The sequence below is a fragment of the Gambusia affinis genome, linkage group LG02 (assembly GCF_019740435.1).
Source record: "Gambusia affinis linkage group LG02, SWU_Gaff_1.0, whole genome shotgun sequence".
Taxonomy (NCBI): domain Eukaryota; kingdom Metazoa; phylum Chordata; class Actinopteri; order Cyprinodontiformes; family Poeciliidae; genus Gambusia; species Gambusia affinis.
Window position 1 is genome coordinate 17,206,466 of NC_057869.1, and position 20,642 is coordinate 17,227,107.

The following is a 20,642-nucleotide window of genomic DNA, read 5'->3' on the forward strand; positions in this document are numbered from 1 at the left end:
TATGAGGTGAATCCTTTCTTGTTCTTGATGAGCCTGAGTTTATTCTTGCTGAAGCTGAGTTATTAGAAGTAAAAAGGAAGGAAGGAAATTGAGTCCTTAGTTGATAGTAATAAACCTGATGCAATATATTTAGGTTTTTAAGCACTGTCATAGTGGCTTCATTTCTCAGCAGTCATTTCTTTCATTTTACTTTAGTGTCACTGATCATTACATGATGCTTTTTTTCAATATTTCCTCAAATCAGTTGGAGGTGAGAGATGATGCCAGCTGCAACAAAGATGCGCGGGCTCAGTGCGACGAGGAAGAGCTGAAGATGCACCAGCTCAACATCCAAGTGCGCGAGGTCTTCGCCAACCGGTTCACGCAGATGTTCGCCGACTACGAGGTGTTCGTCATCCAGCCGAGCCACGACAAAGAGTCCTGGTTCACCAACAGAGACCAGATGCAGAACTTTGACAAGGTGCATTGTCGTGCAATAAGCTCATACACAAGCTCAAAAACGCAGGGGCGAAAATGATGCAGTGACATATAATTTTGCAAACCAGTTGGAAACGATCTGCATGATTAGCACCATTTCATGTCTGTGTGCAGGCCTCCTTCCTGTCTGATCAACCAGAACCCTACCTGCCCTTCCTGTCACGTTTCCTGGAGACTCAGATGTTCGCCTCTTTCATCGATAGTAAGATTCTTTGTCACGACGATGAGGAGAAGGAACACACACTAAGGGTGTTCGACTCCCGTGTGGACAAGATCCGCATGCTGAACGTCCGTACGCCTACGCTGCGTACCTCCATGTACCAAAAATGCACCAACATCGAAGAAGCGGGTAAGAAGAGATCAGTTACTTGTCAGTATAAAATCAGTAATCTGTGTACTACTGTGAGGATTTCTCACCTTTTTGCAATGTAAGATTTCATGAATATAATTATGTAAATTGTAAAACTAATTTAATATGAAGTCCAATCATCACAGATATTTGGGTAACACTTTATTTGACGGGTTGTGAATAAGACTGTCATGATACAGTCATAAACATGATATAAAGCCTACAAAGTTGACATAATACAAAAAGTATTATAAAGCTACAGTTTAATCAGTAATACTTTTATAACAAATTTAAGTCAGATCATAATTTCTTGGTTAATGTCAAGTTGTCATAACGAAGACATTTTGAATTATGTCAACTTTGTATTAAAAGTGTCTTTACTGAATGACACTTTATGACTACAGTCATAAATATTCATGTTTAGTTTGTCCATCCTCATGGCTGAGGTCAGCTATGACACATTGTCATATGTGTTATGACATAACACCTGTCGTAACATATGAGAGGTGTTATATGGCTGTCATAACACATGACAGGTGTTATGTCATGTGTATAACTGTGTCATGACGGTCTTATTCACAACACGTCAAATAAAAGTGTTACCAACATTTGTTGTTATTCGCTGTCTTGTTTGCAGACGGGCCAATTAAAAAGCGCTTTGAAAAAACAGATTTTGTTGCTGCTGGACCACAAATCATTGGGCTGGAGAAAAACAAGACCAACCATCGTAATATTCGTTTTTGTCTGAAATGTCCGTGGGTGGCAGGCGGCTCTTTAACTGTGTATTTAATTCATTCCATCTGTAAACTCAGAGGATGGGTCGGGCTCCTTTCTGATGCTGTAAAAAAACCCAAAAAACTTCTGTAATGTCTTTGTTTTAACATATTAATATTATAGATGTTTGATTCCGAAGCAATGTTTGAATGTTGAAGGGATTAACTTATTCAGCATTTCTTCTTATTGGGTTTACCGGGTTACTTCTAACATGTAACATGAGTGATTAAGTGCTTTTTATTTTTGGGAACTTTGGTTGTTTGCAACCTCACCGTCTTTACATTTCACTGATTTCAGGCTGCGTTCCTACACATTTTTATCTCACTCTTTTCTGCTACAAGTCCTTTTCGCTGACTGAAATATTCTTATTGACAGTGTGGGCGTGCTGTTGATCTGAAATCACTGTCTAAAGCAGCATTCATTTTACTTCCTTTTGAGAGTAATGTCGATGCTCAGCTTTTGTTCTGATGCTGCTTCTGGTTATGTGGGTGTTGGGAGGAATTCTTTTTTTTTTTTTAAATAAGATTTTCTTTGTTCAGATGCCAACTTGTTGTTTTTACATTTTCAGATTTCTTTTAACATACAAGAATACAAAGAAAATCAAATAGTCGTAGACAGATGAATTGTGAGGAGAACAAAAGCAGAGAGAATTGCAGTCACACAGTGAGACATTTAAAGTCAGGATAACCATTTTTAATGTCTTTTGAATCTTTACTTGAATAATGGAAAAAGTTCAAGTTTGTGTACTAAGTCGATTCAGTACACAAAGAGTAATGTATTTTAAGTTGCAGTCAAAACATTTCGCAGATAGCGTTTTTGTGGAATAGAGTTATAAAAGTTCTACTTTTTCAATTAATTGAACTGACATTATTTACTGAGCTCCACCTGTAAAATGGTATTAGTATCAAGACTGAGCAATTTATAAAATAAATTGCAGGATTTTAATTAGAAATATGCCACCTAAACAAATTCCTAAACCAATTTAACCCACCAATCAAAAATGCATGTTTTATTCATATCTGCAGAGAAAGCTATTGAGATGAGAGTGGCAAAGATCGACCACACAGCGCTGCACCCCCATCTGCTCGACATGAAGATCGGCCAGGGCCGCTACGAGCAGGGCTTCTTCCCCCGGCTGCAGTCGGACGTGCTCTCCACGGGGCCCACCAGCAACAAGTGAGCATGCCTGAGCCGTTCCGCTCCTTTTGAAGTGACCTCTAAATCGGGTTAAAAGCTGATCAAAGCGCTTCGTGCCGCAGATGGGCTAAGAGAAGTGCTCCGGCTCAGTGGAGGAGGAGAGACCGGCAGAAGCAACACGCTGAGCACCTTTATCTGGACAATGACCAGAGAGAGGTATGAGGTCCTCAAATGGGTTTCATAACTGGGTTTATTCAGTCTGTCTGCCTGAGCTTCGGTAAACCTACTCTTCATGCCTGACTTCTAAATCTGCTTTATTTTCCACCTTTCTCCTGCCATCTTGTCTGCACTCCCGCCTCCTTTCACATATCTGCTTTTTTTCATTTTATAAATGTTTTCATTTATTTATTTATTTGTTTGTCTCTGTCTTTCTGCATTTCTTGCCCTTCCGATCTCACACACTCTCAGCATGTAGAGTGTCTGTTTCCGGAGCCGCAGCTCCTGCTGTTTCTTGACTACTACTGGCTCTCGCAGTCCTTCAGGCCCTGTCTGAAGTCGGTGTCTGTGGACTTGGTATGTGATGGTAGACCACAGACCAGATGTGGAAGCCCACTCATCTGATCTTTAGCACCATCTGCTTCTCTAACTTCCAGCAGCTGAGCTTTATCTAAACTTTTCATTTTAGTTACAATTGATATTTGTCCCCTTTTCTTTTGCTTCTTAAGCTTGTTTTTAAGACTTGTTGGTCTTAAGTTTGACAGCCATATAGGCTACAAACATAAGTACAGTAGCTACTGCGCATTTCATTTAAGATGAATACCAATACGACACCTGTAGTGTTTCCAGTGTAAAAGCTGGTTTTGAACTGAACCTGGTAAGTGTAGTTGATTATTTATTTCTGACATTTGCTTACTGAATTCTCTTATCAGAAATACATCCAGGAAGCTCGAAACTTGGGCACCACCATTAGACAGCCTAAACTGTCCAACCTGTCGCCCTCGGTCATCGCTCAGACCAACTGGAAGTTTGTTGAAGGGTTATTGAAAGAGTGCAGGAACAAGGTTTGTAATCTGTTGGTTTCTCACTTCTTCCACATATTTACCACTTCAGTTATCAATTATCTGTTATTTTCTTCAAAATTCTTAAATAAAACCCTAGAGAATAAATCAAATTGTTTGATTATTACTTATTTAGATCATGTTGTAGGTTTGGTAAGTCCTAGTCAGGAGAGATTTATTCCTTTTGAAACTGTAAACCTTTAAAATGTTTATTTGGCTTTGTTTTTGCTTGGATTTTTATTTGTTTTGTTTTGAGTATATCCGGTTTTACTGCTACATTTAAATGGATTTTGGTTTGAGGTTTAACAACGAACTCCTGGAATATTAGTTTGAATTCTCAGTACTGACATGAGTTTGTTATTTTTCTGTTTTTGTTTTGTCTGTAGACAAAACGAATGCTGGTAGAGAAGATGGGTCGAGAGGCCGTGGAGTTGGGTCACGGCGAGGTTAGCATCACAGGTGTGGAGGAGAACACCTTGATTGCGAGCCTCTGTGACCTCCTGGAGAGGATCTGGAGTCACGGGCTGCAGGTCAAACAGGTCTGGAAAACATCCCCATGGTCACAATGATCCAATCACGAGAGATTACTCATTTTACACAGGATATGGATTTAGTGGATTTAATTGCGACTTTCTTCTCCTCCCAGGGGAAATCCGCCTTATGGTCCCACCTCCTGCATTACCAGGACAGCAAAGAGAAGAACGCTACTCCAGGCGGGTTGGGACCTCCAGGTAGACATTCTTGTCATTTCTCTTTAGGGGTCCAATCAGCTTAGAGAATGGTGACATTTTTACAGGTGCGCTTACTTTCCTCCCAGGGTTCATTCATGACACGGAGCGGAGGAAATCGGATGGCGGTGGATCAGCCATGCCTCCACTCAGGATCTCCCTGATCCAGGACATGAGGTGAGGAACAACCTGATGAGCGACTAATGCAATCCTCTATTCAGGCACTTGTTGACCCAACTACTGATCACATTGGACAGGTGTACAGTTTGATAGAATAATGCTGCCCCCTTGTGGTAGATGTTGGATTGGACCACAAAAGACAGCAGCATGTTTTCTGCCATAGCGATGTGGATGCTTAAGGAACAGTTAAAATGAGCAAATCTCATTGATCAAACTATTGCATGTATTTTTAAACGTAAACAGAGTTAACAATTTCCAACAAAATATTAGAAATATCTATGTAGAAAAATGACAACAGTTTTTATTTTCAGTAAATAAAAAGTTAAGCCTAAATTATAAGAAAAGTATAGACTGCAACAAAGTATTGGCACTGATTTTCATTACTTTACAGTCAAGGAACTATATCAGATATTTTAATTTACAAAATCAGTCTTGTGAGTCACACAAAGTATATTTTCAGAAGAATACACTTTTTTTTCCTCCCCTCCAGGGGGTCTTTTGTGGGCTCTAGTGTCCCTTATATGACAGTAGGCTGACAGGAAAGGGAGAGAGAGAGGGGGGAAGACATGCGGCAAATGTCGCCGGGTCCGGGAATTGAACACGCGACGGCCGCCTCCAGGACTCAAGGCCTCCAAATGTGGGTCGCGCTATCCCCTACGCCACCACAGCACGCCCAGAATACACTTTTTTAATGTTTTAAATGTGAATTTAAAAAATTATTCTGCACATGTTTTTTGTTGCATCAACTTCCTAAAAAGTTCATTTTTTAAACTCGTGTTATAACAAAGGCAGAATTGACTCTGCTGCAGTGAAGCATGTTTTAAATATTGTTGATGATCTGAAATCAATACATTTGTGTAAATTAGTAAAAAATAGATAGATAGATAGATAGATAGATAGATCATCTACCAGGACATGTATAAATAAATACATAAATATAATTCTGAAAATATTCATACTGGAAAAGTTTTTATTATAAAGTTTTACAACTAAAGTTAGCTTTTTTGTAAAAGTTTGAAAGGGAACCATGTGGCAAAATATGCAAACTACGGCAAAGATAAAGAGGATGGCATGTTTCTAATCTCCCAGATGACTTTTTCTTTCTGTCCAACTAAAAATGTTTATCAAGAATGTTTAAACGTATAGAGAAGTCACCTTTTCAGAAACGCTCTTGTCTCTTTCAACACATTTACATGCTTTAGCACCTTTGTAAAGGTGTGCGACTGCAGATTTCGCTGTCATCTACGAAAAGGATTCAGTGTTATGCGTTCTGGGCTTACATGAAGAAGAGACAAGAGTGAGTCTGCGTGGAACAACAAGTTACTTCCAGCCTAATTATCACACCTCCCACCAGCCTCACTGAGACGAAAAGAAGGGAGGAGGGGTCATCTCGGGACACAGCCATGCAGCTCTACTTTACGTTGTGAATACATCCTGCTCCATGTCGTTGTAAATGTCTGACACCATTAGCAGAAGCACAGTCCTGTAAATAAATGCATTATTTAATAGCAGGTACTGTGTTGCTATGATCATTTTCATCATTTTAAAGCTTAGGCTCGTGTTTACTCTCTGGATTCTGACGTTACCAGCTCACAGCTGTTTCCTTCTGGAGCAGAGAAATCTAGGTTAGTAGGTTTGAATGAGGTTGGAGACAGCAGAGTGGGTGTGGAAGGTGGAGGAGGCGTAGATGTGGCACGCGTATGGCACAGGTGGAGTGGAAGGGAATCTGTCTGGACATCAGAGATATGATAGTGGCTGGAAGCCATCTCAGAGGGACCGGCTTTCACATTAAGGGAATGCGCCGTGGTTGAAATGCCGCTCGGAGAAACTGTTTTCCCAGCCTACTGTTGTGATGGGAATATGATGTCCAAATCATAGCAATAAATTTTTAAAAGTACATGCTTTTTTTTTTTTTTTTTTTTTCAAAATATATCTTTGGTTTTTATATAGAACAAAACTCCTTCGAATTAAGAAGTTATTAAATGGCAAACTGAAACTTTATGTGCATTTTTCACTGGTGTGGCACATTTTATACACATGCTTAGAGAAATTTATCAATTCAAGATGGTTCCATGTTTAGTATGGTATCAGCCTCTTGTATTTCCCCTGGAATGATACTCCTTCAGCTTATTTACCTATTTGTATGTTGCCTTTGTGTTTGTCTTCCTTTCCTGCCACCCGAACCCATCATTTCACCTGCAGACACATTCAGAACATTGGGGAGATCAAGACCGACGTGGGCAAGGCCAGAGCCTGGGTCCGCCTCTCCATGGAGAAGAAGCTGCTTTCCAGACACTTGAAGCAGCTGCTCTCAGATCACGAGCTAACAAAGTGAGCTGAACTACCGTTCTGCATTGGCGACAATTATTTCATTGTATTTGGAGCTGCACCAGTAACCTTTTAACCTTTTTAAAATTGAAAGTATATCTTTCTGTCCTTGATTTGTTTTGCACATGCATTTTTGAAAGCCAGACAGTGTGTGTGATGAAGCCATTTATAATGCATTTCTTGTGGAATTGCAGAGCATTATATTGTAGTCCAGACTGCATTAATATTTCAGACGTATTCATAATTGATATCTGGGGGACAAACTGGGTTTGGGGAAGTTCTGTCTGCCTTTCGGCGTAGAGTCACTTTTCTCCTAAAACCTGAACCACAAAAACTGTTCAGTTTACCAAATTTTATGTACCTGCCATCTTTATCAGATCAGAATAATTATCAAATGTCAGAAATCTCTGTTATTTAGTCAGTGTCAAATGTCTTTTAATATTCTTTGGCAATCGTCTTCTGTGTCTTAGAAAACTGTACAAGCGTTACGCCTTCCTGCGCTGTGACGACGAGAAGGAGCAGTTCCTTTACCATCTGCTGTCCTTCAACGCCGTCGATTACTTTTGCTTCACCAACGTCTTCACAACCATCAGTGAGTGTCGCCTAAAAATGCACCTTATTGGTTTGAGCTGCCAGAACAACGTTTCCCTTCTCTCTGGCTGCCAGTGATCCCGTACCACGTGGTGATCGTTCCAAGCAAGAAGCTTGGCGGCTCCATGTTCACAGCCAACCCCTGGGTGTGTGTTTCCGGCGAGCTGTCAGAGACCGGAGTCCTTCAGGTCCCCAGGAACACCTTGGAGATCACTTTTGAGGTTTGTGTCCTGACTTATAAAACATTGATCTTTTTTTTTAATGAAATCAGATCTGCGAGAAGTGCAATAACATGGCAACAATGAAGGCTCGCACGTTGTTTTTTTAAAAAGGCGGTGTTCTTTTTATTTACATTAAACTGTTTAGACTTCCAAGGGGATGATGATACCTGTTCAAATCCTCTCCACCATGTGTTTGTTTTGATGTGAGATATTTTAACTGCATTAGTTTAGCAATCTGAATGTAGTTTGTGTTTACTCTTCTTAAGTGTGAAGGTTTTAGTGAACTCCTTGAAACAAGAAAAAGCAGCTGCCCACTGTTGCTGTCTTGTAAAAGTAATCATTATGTGTCTATCTTCCCTGTATAGAGTTCTGTTTGACAGCTTTCCGGTCTGTGATTGAGGTGTCTGAGTTTTTTGTTGTTTTTTTTTTGCTTTCTGTATAGACACTAAGTATCGTAATTTCCTTTCTCACATTACACTTCTTAGATTACTTAATCAAGCCACTTGAGATCTTTTTTTAGATTTCGTAACACCATGGCTTTATTTGCACGTAGAAGCTGATCACTCGGCTCAGACGTTCATGCCAGGTGTGACCAGCCTCCCTCACAGCTGTCCATTTACATCTGAAGAAAACAGGACACATCTTAAAGCCAGAACAGAACCTGACTTCAATCTGCTTTTAAGGTCTTATTCACAGAACAGTTTTGCAATATGGCCATATAAAGGAGCTCCTCTTTTAAACCACTTAAGTTGTTCTCTCATGATCTCCTGTGAGGATAAAGCGGTGACCCCTCCCCCCACTTCACACTTCCTTGCCAACTCTGCTCAGCAAGGACCTCCTTTACCATCTTAACAGCTGCTCATTGACTACAGCAACTGGTGCTGTTTTACAATCGCACTGCGGTGGTTAAAAAAAGCTTCTGAAGCCTAGCCTGGAAGTGTTTGTCCTTAACTCTTTAATATGGGCCAGGAACTCCTCAACTTCACCCCTAAACACACAGCAATAGAGTGGATCATGTCAAGACTGGAACTAGTCTTAGAGATGGCTTCACACCCTTGTTCTCTCTACAGTAACTGTAATAGAAAACATAAACATTAAATGTAATGTAAATTAACAATGCTATTTGAGACATCAACAGAATGCGAGAAGGTACTAAGTTTATTTTCTAAAAGTTGATGACGATGGCGTTTGATTTTGCATTTTTATACCCTACCAGAAAAAGCGAACGCAAAAATTTTCTTTTTCTTTTTCAATATTTTAATTTCTACGTTTTAACATTGCTGTGGTTCTCTGTGTTTCAGTGTCAGAACCTGGGAAAGCTCACAACGGTACAGATGGGTCACGACAACTCAGGACTGTACGCCAAGTGGCTTGTGGAGTGTGTCGTGGTCCGGAACGAGATCACAGGGCACACTTACAAGTAAGTTAGCCTCAAAGAAAACTAAATCTAGTATGATTTTAATAAAAAATGTTTTTCCCTTTTAACCAGCTCCGTGTGCTTGGTGTTAGGTTTCCATGTGGTCGCTGGTTGGGGAAAGGCGTAGATGATGGCAGTCTGGAGAGGATACTGGTGGGAGAGCTGATGACCCCCACTACTGAAAATGATGAGAGGATGTGCCGCACACCACCCATGCAGCAGTCTCCAGGGATGATGAGGAGATTTGTTACTATCTCACCAAGCAGCAAACCAAGTCAGTTAATTATCGTCATTGCTCATATCTTACAATTTTATTAACATTATTATTTTTTCCCCCCTATGTTTAACGTAGCTGCTCCTTTTAAGGATTACGTTAATCACTGTGTGATTTCCAGCCTTCACAGAAATGAATGCATGAACGATGAAACCAAATGATCGAGAGATAAAAATCCGGTTGGGGATTTGCCTGCCTGATCATGCTTCTATTTTTTTAGAGCATCATTGTTTACGCTTCCTCTCCCCTTTCAGAGTTGAACACAGGCCAGATCCAGGAGGGAGTGGGAGAGGCCATCAATGGGATCGTGAAACACTTCCACAAGCCGGAGAAGGAGGTGAGAGATGAGCAGTCTAGACAGGCCTGAACATGTAGTTCTATTATTCATCATGTATGAAGAAAAATGCGCCCGTGTGCTCCTGTCGACCCCACTAAACCTTCAGTTAATCAGGGCAACAGTGGGAAATTCAAATATAATAATGCTGTTTTGTTTTACTCTCAATTTTATCTGTCGTCTTTATTTTTTATTTTTTGCACCCTCAGTGAATCTGTCCAAACACAAAAACACCACTAATTATTGTGTAGTGAATGCAGGTTCAGTTGACGTCTTCAATTAAAAGGAAGATGCTCAGTGAGGATTATTTAGGTGCATTAAAATCTAACACTTGATTGTAGGGTTGATCACTAATTCAATGTTATAAAAGAACAAAGGGCCTTTATGGGGAAATCCCCTTAACTCTCACTCCACCTTTTTTAAGAGGCCAAAAGAACAAAGGAGCCTGATGAGAACTAAAAGTTCATTCGCAAATTAGTCAAATTTTCATTTGGTTGTTTCACCAAGTCTGTTACAATGTCCAAATTGCTGATACAGTAATTGGTATTTATGTAAAAAAATGTAAAAAAAATAAATAAAAAATTCTACCAAGAATCTTAAGAGTCACCATAAATCGAATAGTTTAAATATTGGTGTGAGGTGTAAACACCTGCAGTCCTATTTTTGTGAAATATTTTGTGAAGGATTTCACATTTTTAGTAGATTGGTCTCGTGGTGTTTTTAATCAAAGAGATGTGTTTTGTTCTCTGAATCCAACTCCATGCATTCGTTCCCTCCACAGAGAGGCAGTCTGACGCTGCTGCTGTGTGGGGAGTACGGTCTCGTCTGGGCTCTGGAGCAAGTTTTCCAGCACGGTTTTAAATCACCTCGACTCTTTAAGAACGTCTTCATTTGGGACTTTTTGGGTAGGAACTTGAGCTTTCTAAGACTAGTAGACTGGAGGTTTAATTTTCCTTCCCCTAGCATTAGAGAATAAAGCAAGTATTAAACTCATATATTTCAAAAGTAGCAACAGTAAGGAATTTGAAATTGACACAACAAGAAGGTAACTGCAGAAAATGCAATAAATTCAATAAGATACTTTGGGGATAACAGATAAAGCAAAGATGCACATCATGATAATAGATGCAAACTTTAGAAATATCATAATATGGTTCTGAATATTTCTCAATAAATATAGCAAATTTTCTAACTCAAAAAACTCTGACAAAACCCTCAACAAAAAGATGAATGTTTTCCAGTTGAATTAAGCATTTTTTGCTTCTCGTCTTTTGTTGCATTTTCTGTTTTGGTCTTTTTTTTTTTTTTAAATGCTGCTGTTGATGTTGAAAACGTATTAAGCAATAGCACGTGAAGCCAGCTTAAAGAATTTGCTGTTTTTATATCTAGATCAAAACATGTTTTTATGGTTTCAATGAGAGAGTAAAGGCATTCCATGGCTGCATGGTCCAGTTCAGCATGACAAAAAGCTCTCCTCTGTATTATTAAGTGTTTTGAATTTTTTATATTTATTGTATTTTTGCCTTGAAATGAAATGCTCCACTGCAAGCAGTGTAAGGTTGAAAGTTCAGCCAGTCCCACTGCAGCTAATTAATTGCTTGGATTGATCTGATCAAAAACAACAATTTAGTTAAGTGTTGCGCAAAAATGACTCTCTAAAACACTACAAACATTAAACAAATCACCTCTGTTTTAACTTGAGTGATTGCTTTGAATGGGTTACTTATTCATGCATATGACTGTGCAGTGAGTAATGATGTCTGTGGATGATTTTAATCCTTCAACAGAGAAGGCACAAGTGTACTTTGAAAGTGCTGAGCAACGGGAGGCAACTCCAGATGAAAACTGGCAAACCAGAGTGCGCCACTTCTGCCGCTTCATGCGGGCCATCAATAGCACGTCGAGAAATATTGGCAAGGACGGGAAGTTTCAAATGCTTGTCTGTCTGGGAGCAAGGTGAGTAAAAGGGAGCGAACAACGTGCACTGTTAAACTTGTGATAATTTGCTTGATATTTGTAATAAGGATTTTGCCCGTTTTAATGTTTTCTGGATTCCCTAAAGGCTGCTCTGTTGATTTTGCGTGTTTGTCCCTTCCTCTCACAGGGACCATTTGCTGCATCACTGGATCGCTCTGCTTGCAGATTGTCCAATCACCTCCCAGATGTACGAGGACACTGCACTCATTAAGGACCGCTCACTGGTAAACTCTCTGATCCGAGTGCTACAGACTCTGCAGGAGTTCAACATCACCCTGGAGGCTTCGTTAGTCAAAGGAGTTGGCATCTGAAACCAAACCACGCTCTCCACCAGTCGTACCCAACAGGAATATCACAGAGGACCACTAAGAGAAAAGAATAACTGAACTTTTTTAAATGCAGGAACGGACTTGAACAAAGAACACTTTCTGGTTTACTGAAGCTACTGTCACATTTGCCATATGTTAAGTGCAATGAGCCTTTCAAGATTTATTTTTATCCTCGGTGATGATGGCGCCATTAGATGTTGAAGAATTATGTTTTCTATTATGGACCGTTCACAGCATTGAGGATGACCTTGTGCTATAATGTTTTACTGAAAGCTCAATATTTTCATTGTTGCAGTGACTTGATGACAGCGGTTCTATTTAAGGGAAAGCGAGGATTAAAACTGTTAATATATTTTCAGATAAAAACAGTATTATTTTGTTAAATCGGTGCAGTTGCTTGCTCTGTTGTCAAATCTGATTTTTAAATGTCATAATGCAGAGTTTAAAGCAAAAGATTTAGAAGTGCTTTATAAGTATGCGTATGGCAGGGTGGCTCATAGAATGGTAGGCGATTTTTTTTCTTTTTTTATATATATATATATAAGTTTGACTCTTTCCCAAGCAAACATACATGTATGTATGCAAATATTTTATTTGGAATACCATCAGTTGAAGAAAAGGTCCTCCTATCACGATGAGACTGTGTGGCTCAAGCTTGCTCCATGTGATGAATGGTATGTTCAGCTGGTTTCAGAAAAATAAAACCAAGTCTTGTGTTCCAGAGCACTCCAAGAGATGCTTGACCCTGTTATTTTTTGCAAAGTTAACACCATCAACCTTCAGTGTAAATACCTCCCAGCAGCCATTTCCTTGTACCATCATTGCAACCCTTACACTACATGTACTCTGTTCTTTGAACTACAACGTGATGACCTGAGTAGTTCCTGTGCTGACTTCTGACCTCTTGATAAATATGTGAGGAGCTCAAAGGACTGTTTTATTTCCCCACTCTTGTTCCTGGTTTTTGTCATCATGGTTTCTTGCTATGCAATAACTACAAGAGAAAACTGAGATGTTACCGGGCTCTCTCCATTTACATAGGATTGGACTTTTTCTTGCGGAATAAGAGATTTGATATGTGATGGACTTTTTTTTTGTGTGCCAACGGCGTCTGGAATGACTGTGTTGTACTAATCTGTGTACGACCCACAAAAGCATCTTGGGAGATATATATTTTTCTTTTCCAGTACAGTTGTACATTTATCAACATACTTGTGTAATGTAGTGTTTACTAAGTGAGCAACTGTGTACAGTGTAAAAATATTAAGAATAAAGCATCTGTAAAGCATTATTCTGGGCCTCATTTATTTCAAAAAGGTATGTTGCTATCGGCAAGTCAGAAGATGGTAACACTTAATTGAGACCAATTAAGTGCTGCAATCACTTAATTGATCTCCTCAAAAGCAGCTTTTTATTTTCCTTTACATATAGGAGTTTTTTTTTAAGTTACTAATGACAAAACAAATCTCCAGTATCATTTTCTTTTTCTTGTGAATAATACAACCAGTGCTTAATCTTTAAGTTTTGGTCTAAGAGAATGTCAAATAACTAGATTTTTGTTTTTTGAGTATGCATCAGAAATTTGTCTAGGAGGCAAGCACATGCCAAATTTGTCCTCAAGCTCTAGATTACATGAACAGTTATTTCTAATTTCATTTCAGGATTCAAGTATATTGTCTTGTGGAAAACGAATGAAAGCTAAATGTTTTAAAGGAGAATATAAATATTTGCAGCATTTTATCAAGGGGAACTGACATAAAGGCAGAATATTATTTACAGTCCATTTGTTCACCTGGTCTATGGCAGGATCCATGTACAGATTTCAGAATAAATTGAGTGACCCCAGGATTTTAAAAAGGTTTGCCTTAATTTGTGAATCTACATTTATAATTGTGTAATCTAAAAGTTATTTAGACTATAGTAAGGACTGTTAGTTCTTTTAAATTGTTTTTGATTTATTTTTTTAAAACTGTCAACATATGACTACTTTAACAGTTTACTTTTTTCCAATAGGGAACATAGTTTGTTATATAAAAATTACTTGTTTAAACTTCTTAAGCACTGTTACGTATGGTTATGTGTTTGTTACGCTTCAGTAATGTATAATCATTATTTGGTTGGGTGCTTGTTCTGCTTAAAATTATACATTTGCCCAATCTCTGGTGGTTTTGAATTCCCGTATTTGCTTGAAATAGCTTACACGTGCCCAAAAATACTGCTAAATCGGTGTTTTACAATAGCTAACCAGTACTTGTATCTTTAAAGGTATAATATTATGGTTTCATATCCCATGCCAAGGCATTAATGAACAGTTATATTCTCTGTTGAATGCGCTTTCTCAGCTGTGAAAACGTAAACAAAGTCGTTCGCGCCATGTCAGGGAGCTGTTTTTCTTTGAAGCCTCGGGCCAGGTGGTTTATGGGACTATGAGTTCAAAAAGAGGCCCTTTACTACTGACGTAGCCGTGTTTTCTCCCTCATTCACTACGCCTCCCATCATTCATGTTGTCTGAAGAGTACGAGAAGACTGTGGCGATTGGTCGAGCCCAGGTTCAAACCCAACGGCTGCACTCCTTATATGGTCATTGTCCGCTCGCCTTTTCATTCCAGCTTTTTATGTAAAACACATTCTAATGACCAGCTGTATGCAGCAGTAGTAAGAGCATGCGCAGTAGGTGAAAAGAGGACGGCGAAGATTCAAAGTTTTTGTTCAGTAAGTACACTGTTATTTTCTTTGTACAAGGTTTATATTATTTTGACTTTTACACACTTGTTATATGTGGAACTTGTGGCCATATTGTAAGGTTCTGGTGTCCTGACGTGTGCGTTCGTTGTCGTTTTGGGTTAAACGTGTAAAGATTTACCATGTCGACAATGGGATAACGTGGAAGTGAACGAGAGCGTGGCCTCGTCGGCTAGCACTCATGCTAAAGGCTAACAACAATGAGCCATATTTGGCGCACTCGCAGACGAAAAGTTTTAATCTGAAGGGGAAGACGGTGTCTGTCTTAACTTTGTGTTTCTAACTATAGAGTTAAACCCTTGCATTAAGCGTGTCCAAATGTACTTGTTTAGGTCGTTTAAAAATTGCGGTAGCTTTTTGTCTTTGGTTTCAGAAAGTGCAGCTGCCCGCTTTTTGTTTGGGGCATCCACTTCAGACAGATCCGCCGTTTAAAAAAAAGTCCCGTAGCACATACATGCATTGAAGTTGCATATAAAGACTAGCTTCTTCTCTTTTGTCGTCCACATTTGTGTTCAACATTACCGCTCATTTTACGGATTAAGCGGTACTCGTGTTATTGTGGGTGTAACGTCCCAGTCTGTTGTGTTTGTTTAGGATAAAATTTAAAACAAATCGGTTCACTTAACTCGACCTGAAGTTTAGTTTTTAGGTAGTAAAATCCCTTCATAACATTAGATCCGTGTTACTGTTGTTTGCCTTGTGCTAGTTTGGTGTTGTTTGGCTTTAAACTCCGTAAGATCGTGAAACAAAGTGTTTCCCCCCCCCTAAGTATTGTTATGCTGCTTTTGGTGTTTTTGAGGTTTTAATTTTACAATCTGACACTTTAAATCTGTGTGTTCGCAAGATTTGCTATTAAAGATTTAAAAGGATTTCAATATTTCTGTCTGTGTGTGCGTGTACGGACCGCCCCCTTTTAATAGCAGAAAGCACAACTGTGTGCAGACATCTATGCTGATCATAAACCAGCAAGCACCGAGACTATTACGGCACGTGTTTTCTTACATTTCCAGGAGTTTTCTTTCCTTGACTTGCGCCGACCAACAAATTCAGGATGTTTGGCTTTCACAAGTCAAAAATCTACCGGAGTAATGACGGCTGTTGCATCTGTAAGACCAAGTCCTCTAGTTCACGCTTCACGGACAGCAGCAGATATGAAGAGACCTTCAGGATGTGCTTTGGGTACAACCTCGTATTCCACAATATACATTTACACATCAGTAATAGTTGCTTACAGAGGTTTCAGATCTAATTACCATTTTCATGTTGCATTAATTTTAGACTCTCAGAAGATCGTGTTGGAGACATTTGTAATGCCTGTGTTTTGCTGGTGAAGAGATGGAAGAAGCTGCCTCATGGCTCCAAGAAGAACTGGAATCATGTAAGTAATGCCTCCAGTTTAGCACACAGAGGCATACTGTGTCATGTTTTCAAATACAAGTTAACTTTGTTGTGTGTTTTTAATTGCTTTTCCTCAGGTGGTTGATGCTAGAGCTGGCCCAGGTTTTAAGGTGACAAAACCCAAGAAGATCAAGAACAGTGATGGGAAGAAGAAGAGCAAACTAAAGAAGCTTCATAAGTTTAAGAGGCAAAGTAAGTTGTTCAATATTAAGAAACACGTTGTCTTCCATTTTTAAAAGTTATAAGTAATTTAGCAAAAATAGGATATTTGAAATCCATGCATGTCTTTTTGTATTCACACTAATGCTCTTTTGACACTTGTGTATTGTCTTGTTTGTTTTGAAGTTTAGGCTACTTGCTTAAAACGTTTTGTATTCCTAGTAAAATAATCAGTAGCTTTGATTTAATATCCAAAACAAGTATATTGTAAAAAATAACAATTCCTAAAATCAATGCATTTTCATTCTGCTTTAGATTCTTTAGTTTTTGTCTCCATATAAACTAAATGCCTTTGTTTAATAATCTCTAGCAGCACCTAGTGGCTAATTTGAATAAAGGATGAAATGTGTCTAGTTTTTTATTTTCTGGTTCACACTTCATAAACAAGTGGCATCTGGCTTGTTTTGTGTCAGCTTAATTTTTATATAGGATTCAAAATTCAGCTTTGGTGTGCACACCTTTGGTATTTGTACCCTTAGCAGAATAAATCACCTGCAATCATTCTTTCAATATAATGAATAAAATAGTGACAAGGCAAGTAAACACTGCCACAAGTCCTAATTATTCCAGTGGTTCTGAAGGTAAATGTAAATTTCTTTCACTTTTATTTCTGTTTCATTTTTTAAGCAGACTCAGATGCTCACAGCACAACGTCCAGCATGTCTCCTGCCCAATCTCCCAGTTACAGCAACCAGTCAGATGACGGTTCCGACATTGAGTCCAAGCAAAGACGCTCATCTCCTTCCATCTTCTCCTTCCTGGATCGTTCTTACTGGAAGAGGTAAGATATCTTCATGGCACCATCACAAAACGAAAAGATCACAGTTTTTGTTACATTGTTTTTCTTATTTCACTCTGATTAGTCTCTTACCATATACATAAATTTATATATTTTTTCCTTTTAGGCAAAAGGTGTGCTGTGGAATTATCTACAAAGGTCGGTTCGGAGAAGTGATTATCGATCCCCGACTTTTCAAGCCTTGCTGCAGCTCAAAAAAACAGAAGACACTGACGCCCACGCAGGTGCCCACTCTCCAACCACAGCTCCCAGAAGATTTGAAAGAAACCTGGTGAATGGTTTTTGTCAATCTCCCTTTTTCCTTTATGGGGCTATCCATGGCATCCACCTGGATTTGTCTCCAGTGGCAGACCTCATTTTCATTCCCCGTTAGATCAGTTAATGTTCGTCCTTGTAATAATCATTCTTATATGGGTATTTTTTTATCTTTTGTATAGAGTTGAGCTCTTTGTTTTAAAAGAAAAAATAAAATAAAAAAAAAACTTTTGGGCATTAGTGTTATTTATAGGATAAGGATTAAATTTTGTTGAGTTAAATTTTTGGTCTTAGATTGCGTTTGGTTATTTTTGTACTGAATGATCAATTTATGTAAATAATTTCTGTTTTTATTTCATATCAGGACTGCTTTATTTTTTATAACTTGTAATACTGTAATTGTGTGTATGAAAGACACCAGCTACTTCCAATACCAGCGTTGTGGGTTGAAGGGAACCTTCAACATTTTTGCTGCAATGTTCTGTCATCTTTTAGCTTTATTTGTTTCTTCTAGTGCACAACTTGCTTTTGATAACACTCAAGGATCATTAGCAAATCTGTTCTGTATAAAAGTAATTTCTTTAATTGTGTACAGATTAGACATGTTGGGCATAAACAGCTTTAGCCACCAGTTTGAAACACTCAATTTTAATTTGCTCAGCAGTTTGTGCACATTAGACCATGCTTGCAGTATGTCCCTCTGCTTGTTGGATTGACAGTTTTTATTTATTTCTTTTGTACAGCCTCCAATGAAATTACATTGCATGTTGTAAAGCAAATTGTTTTTTTTAATGAATTTTGTAAATACAGCATTTTTGGCTCGTGAGTTTTCCAAAAAATTTTTTTTTACATGAAACAGCAAACCACTACATCTGAAAGGTGCTGAAGGCATGTATTTCTTTCTTCTTTTTTTTTTTTCTTACGCTAAAAGACAGCTTGATAAGTCATTATTTCCTCAGGTATGTTTCTCGAAAGTCTTGCATTGTATTGACTTGTGCTATGTGCAGAAGTAGGTGTAAACTGCAGGAATCAGAGAAACTCGCCTGCAGAATCAGTGAGCTGTGAACATCTGTTTTCTGCTGTCAAACTGAACATGCTGGAGACCAGTGCTTACTCTACATCTTTGCGCTTAGAGAAACATGTTCATCAAACGAAGCAATTGTCTAAAGTTCAAACTATGCAGACATTTTGAATGTGAGAATTGCTCTGGAGCTTTTAGTCTCTTAGATGGTGATTGGCCTTTTTTTTTTTTTCTTTTTTAACCAAATTGGCTCTATTATTTCAGCAATAATGTCATATTGTCGTCACCAGTCAATGTCTCAAAATGTATGTATGCCATGTTAAAAATATTGCTTATATTGCACAGTTATTGCCATGGTGTATACTGTCTCAGAACTACAGTGACAACGGTTGCTGTTTTTTTGCTCTCTTACATTTTTGTAACCAAACTCGACTTAAAGTAATTGACAGAGGCACTGCTCTGTAAAGTTGCTTAATATATATAAACTGTATTCTGCGGCAGGGTAGTGAAATGCTGAAAAATTATGATTCTTATTGAAAAGAGGTAAGCTGCTTCCTTTGTAAGCTGGAAAATAAGCTGTTTTTTTATCTTTAGGAAGTTGCCATGTTTTTTGCAAGGTACATTTTGGGATGTAAGATATGGCTTAATGAATTACCTGACCTTTTTCTCTATGATTCGTATGTAATTTATATTTATTTATTACACAACCTTTTTTTTTTTTTTTTTAAACTAAAATTTTGAGCTAACTGGTGTTGAGCCTTTCAGAAAAAAAAGTCTGTTTCTAATTTTGTGCACTTCCTTTGAACATGCAATGTATGGTTTTTTTATATGCTTTTTTTATACTGTACCACAAAGTAGATCTGTAATAATAAAAATTAAAACAAAACTGTTCTCCTGTGGTATTTTCTTGTACAACTAGGAGGTGGGCAAAAGCCGCACACGGTCGATATGTTATACCAGCAAGACAAAGTGTGTTAGATATTTGTTATAGTACAGTTCAATTCTGTGAATTCATATATCTCCCACCTGCAGTCAAATCCAATGAAAAAACTGAATGTTCATCAGAAATTATGAAGCTCTATTATTCAAGTTTACTTTGTGGCTAAATTTTTTTTTGAAAGTTCAAATTTCTAAAAAAGAAAAAGTATATTGCCGGATTTGATAAAAAATTATAAATCCCCCTCGATGCAGATAGAGGGCGCACTTTATTTACTAATAGCTGGATTCATCAAGAACAGAGTGGAGAAATGTTAATTTACAGTACATCACTGTTCTAAAGAATTACATATTGTCATGAAGTCAATATTCCCAGCACTAATGCTTTTATTCAAATAAACTTTTAAAAACCTTCTTTTATGTAAATTGGTTGTGATTTGTAGATTAAAAATGCAACACTCCATACATTTTCCATCTGTTCGAGGAATCTACCCCACAATTTTTATTATAAGCACTGGATATATCTCCGCTTTAAAGGTTTCAATGTATCGAGGAGTTTTAGACAAACATCTGTATTTACCACGTAATGCCATATATGTAAACATCAGAGTAAAAACATTGATATTATATTCTTGTGTTAGAATTGTCAATAGGAAATTGAAGCTATTGGCAATAATTTCTATATCTCATACAAAACTCAATACTAAAACCCGATAAATACGTCACAATATATCTGTACGTCACTCTTGGAGCACTGACGCACTCCAACCTTGTTATCTATTGTCTTGTGCAACTACCTGTACTTTTTTCACAATTCTCTAAAGGTTTTTTTGGGGGGTTCGTTTAAAATGTTTGTTTTAAATAAACAAACAGTTTTGCTTGTTTCTTTATTCACTTCTCTGTGGATTCTGTGATAATGAGAACACACGGTCCTGACGCAACAAACAATCCCAAACTGTGGCACTTCTGCTTCCATGTTTTGTGGTTGGTCTTCTCCTGAAATGCTTTACATACTTTCCTCTATTCTGGATCCCAAATGATCTGGTTTCAGACAAAGATCATTAGTCCTGAAATCCTGGTCTGTGTTTATTTTTTTTT

General features: G+C 38.2%; 2 protein-coding genes across 4 annotated transcripts in view; both read left to right on the forward strand.

The window, feature by feature from the left end:
* The window catches only part of dennd5a (DENN/MADD domain containing 5A), a 32,588-nt gene extending 19,123 nt beyond the window's left edge, over positions 1-13,465 (forward strand). For both annotated transcript variants that reach the window (XM_044135530.1, XM_044135529.1), the window contains 17 exons: positions 245-460; positions 592-826; positions 2,626-2,776; positions 2,860-2,953; positions 3,667-3,798; positions 4,182-4,334; positions 4,442-4,526; positions 4,613-4,700; positions 6,906-7,034; positions 7,502-7,623; positions 7,698-7,843; positions 9,145-9,263; positions 9,353-9,534; positions 9,789-9,871; positions 10,650-10,773; positions 11,656-11,824; positions 11,973-13,465. In XM_044135530.1, coding sequence (XP_043991465.1) covers positions 245-460; positions 592-826; positions 2,626-2,776; positions 2,860-2,953; positions 3,667-3,798; positions 4,182-4,334; positions 4,442-4,526; positions 4,613-4,700; positions 6,906-7,034; positions 7,502-7,623; positions 7,698-7,843; positions 9,145-9,263; positions 9,353-9,534; positions 9,789-9,871; positions 10,650-10,773; positions 11,656-11,824; positions 11,973-12,156 — 2,412 coding nt within the window. In that variant the 3' untranslated portion in view covers positions 12,157-13,465. The remainder of the gene's footprint in view (positions 1-244; positions 461-591; positions 827-2,625; positions 2,777-2,859; positions 2,954-3,666; positions 3,799-4,181; positions 4,335-4,441; positions 4,527-4,612; positions 4,701-6,905; positions 7,035-7,501; positions 7,624-7,697; positions 7,844-9,144; positions 9,264-9,352; positions 9,535-9,788; positions 9,872-10,649; positions 10,774-11,655; positions 11,825-11,972) is intronic.
* Positions 13,466-14,680: 1,215 nt separating this feature from the next.
* On the forward strand, positions 14,681-19,497 carry sinhcafl (SIN3-HDAC complex associated factor, like). Of its 2 annotated transcripts, none has more exons than XM_044140126.1 (6): positions 14,681-14,886; positions 15,927-16,095; positions 16,195-16,294; positions 16,392-16,506; positions 17,164-17,314; positions 17,439-19,497. In XM_044140126.1, exons 2-6 carry the CDS (start codon positions 15,968-15,970, stop codon positions 17,605-17,607), a joined length of 663 nt encoding a protein of 220 aa, XP_043996061.1. In that variant the 5' UTR covers positions 14,681-14,886; positions 15,927-15,967; the 3' UTR covers positions 17,608-19,497. The 2 variants fall into 2 exon arrangements, with proteins under 2 accessions (XP_043996061.1, XP_043996054.1); XM_044140119.1 differs by having other exon boundaries at positions 14,773-14,886; positions 17,161-17,314.
* Positions 19,498-20,642: the final 1,145 nt, after the last annotated feature.

Excerpts from the sequence above, each read along its gene's own strand:
- sinhcafl (XM_044140119.1), top strand. The coding sequence starts at position 15,968 with ATGTTTGGCTTTCACAAGTCAAAAATCTACCGGAGTAATGACGGCTGT. Across the intron at positions 16,295-16,391 it reads CCAAGAAGAACTGGAATCAT|GTGGTTGATGCTAGAGCTGG; the intron begins GTAAGTAATGCC and ends GCTTTTCCTCAG. Across the intron at positions 16,507-17,160 it reads TCATAAGTTTAAGAGGCAAA|CAGACTCAGATGCTCACAGC; the intron begins GTAAGTTGTTCA and ends TCATTTTTTAAG.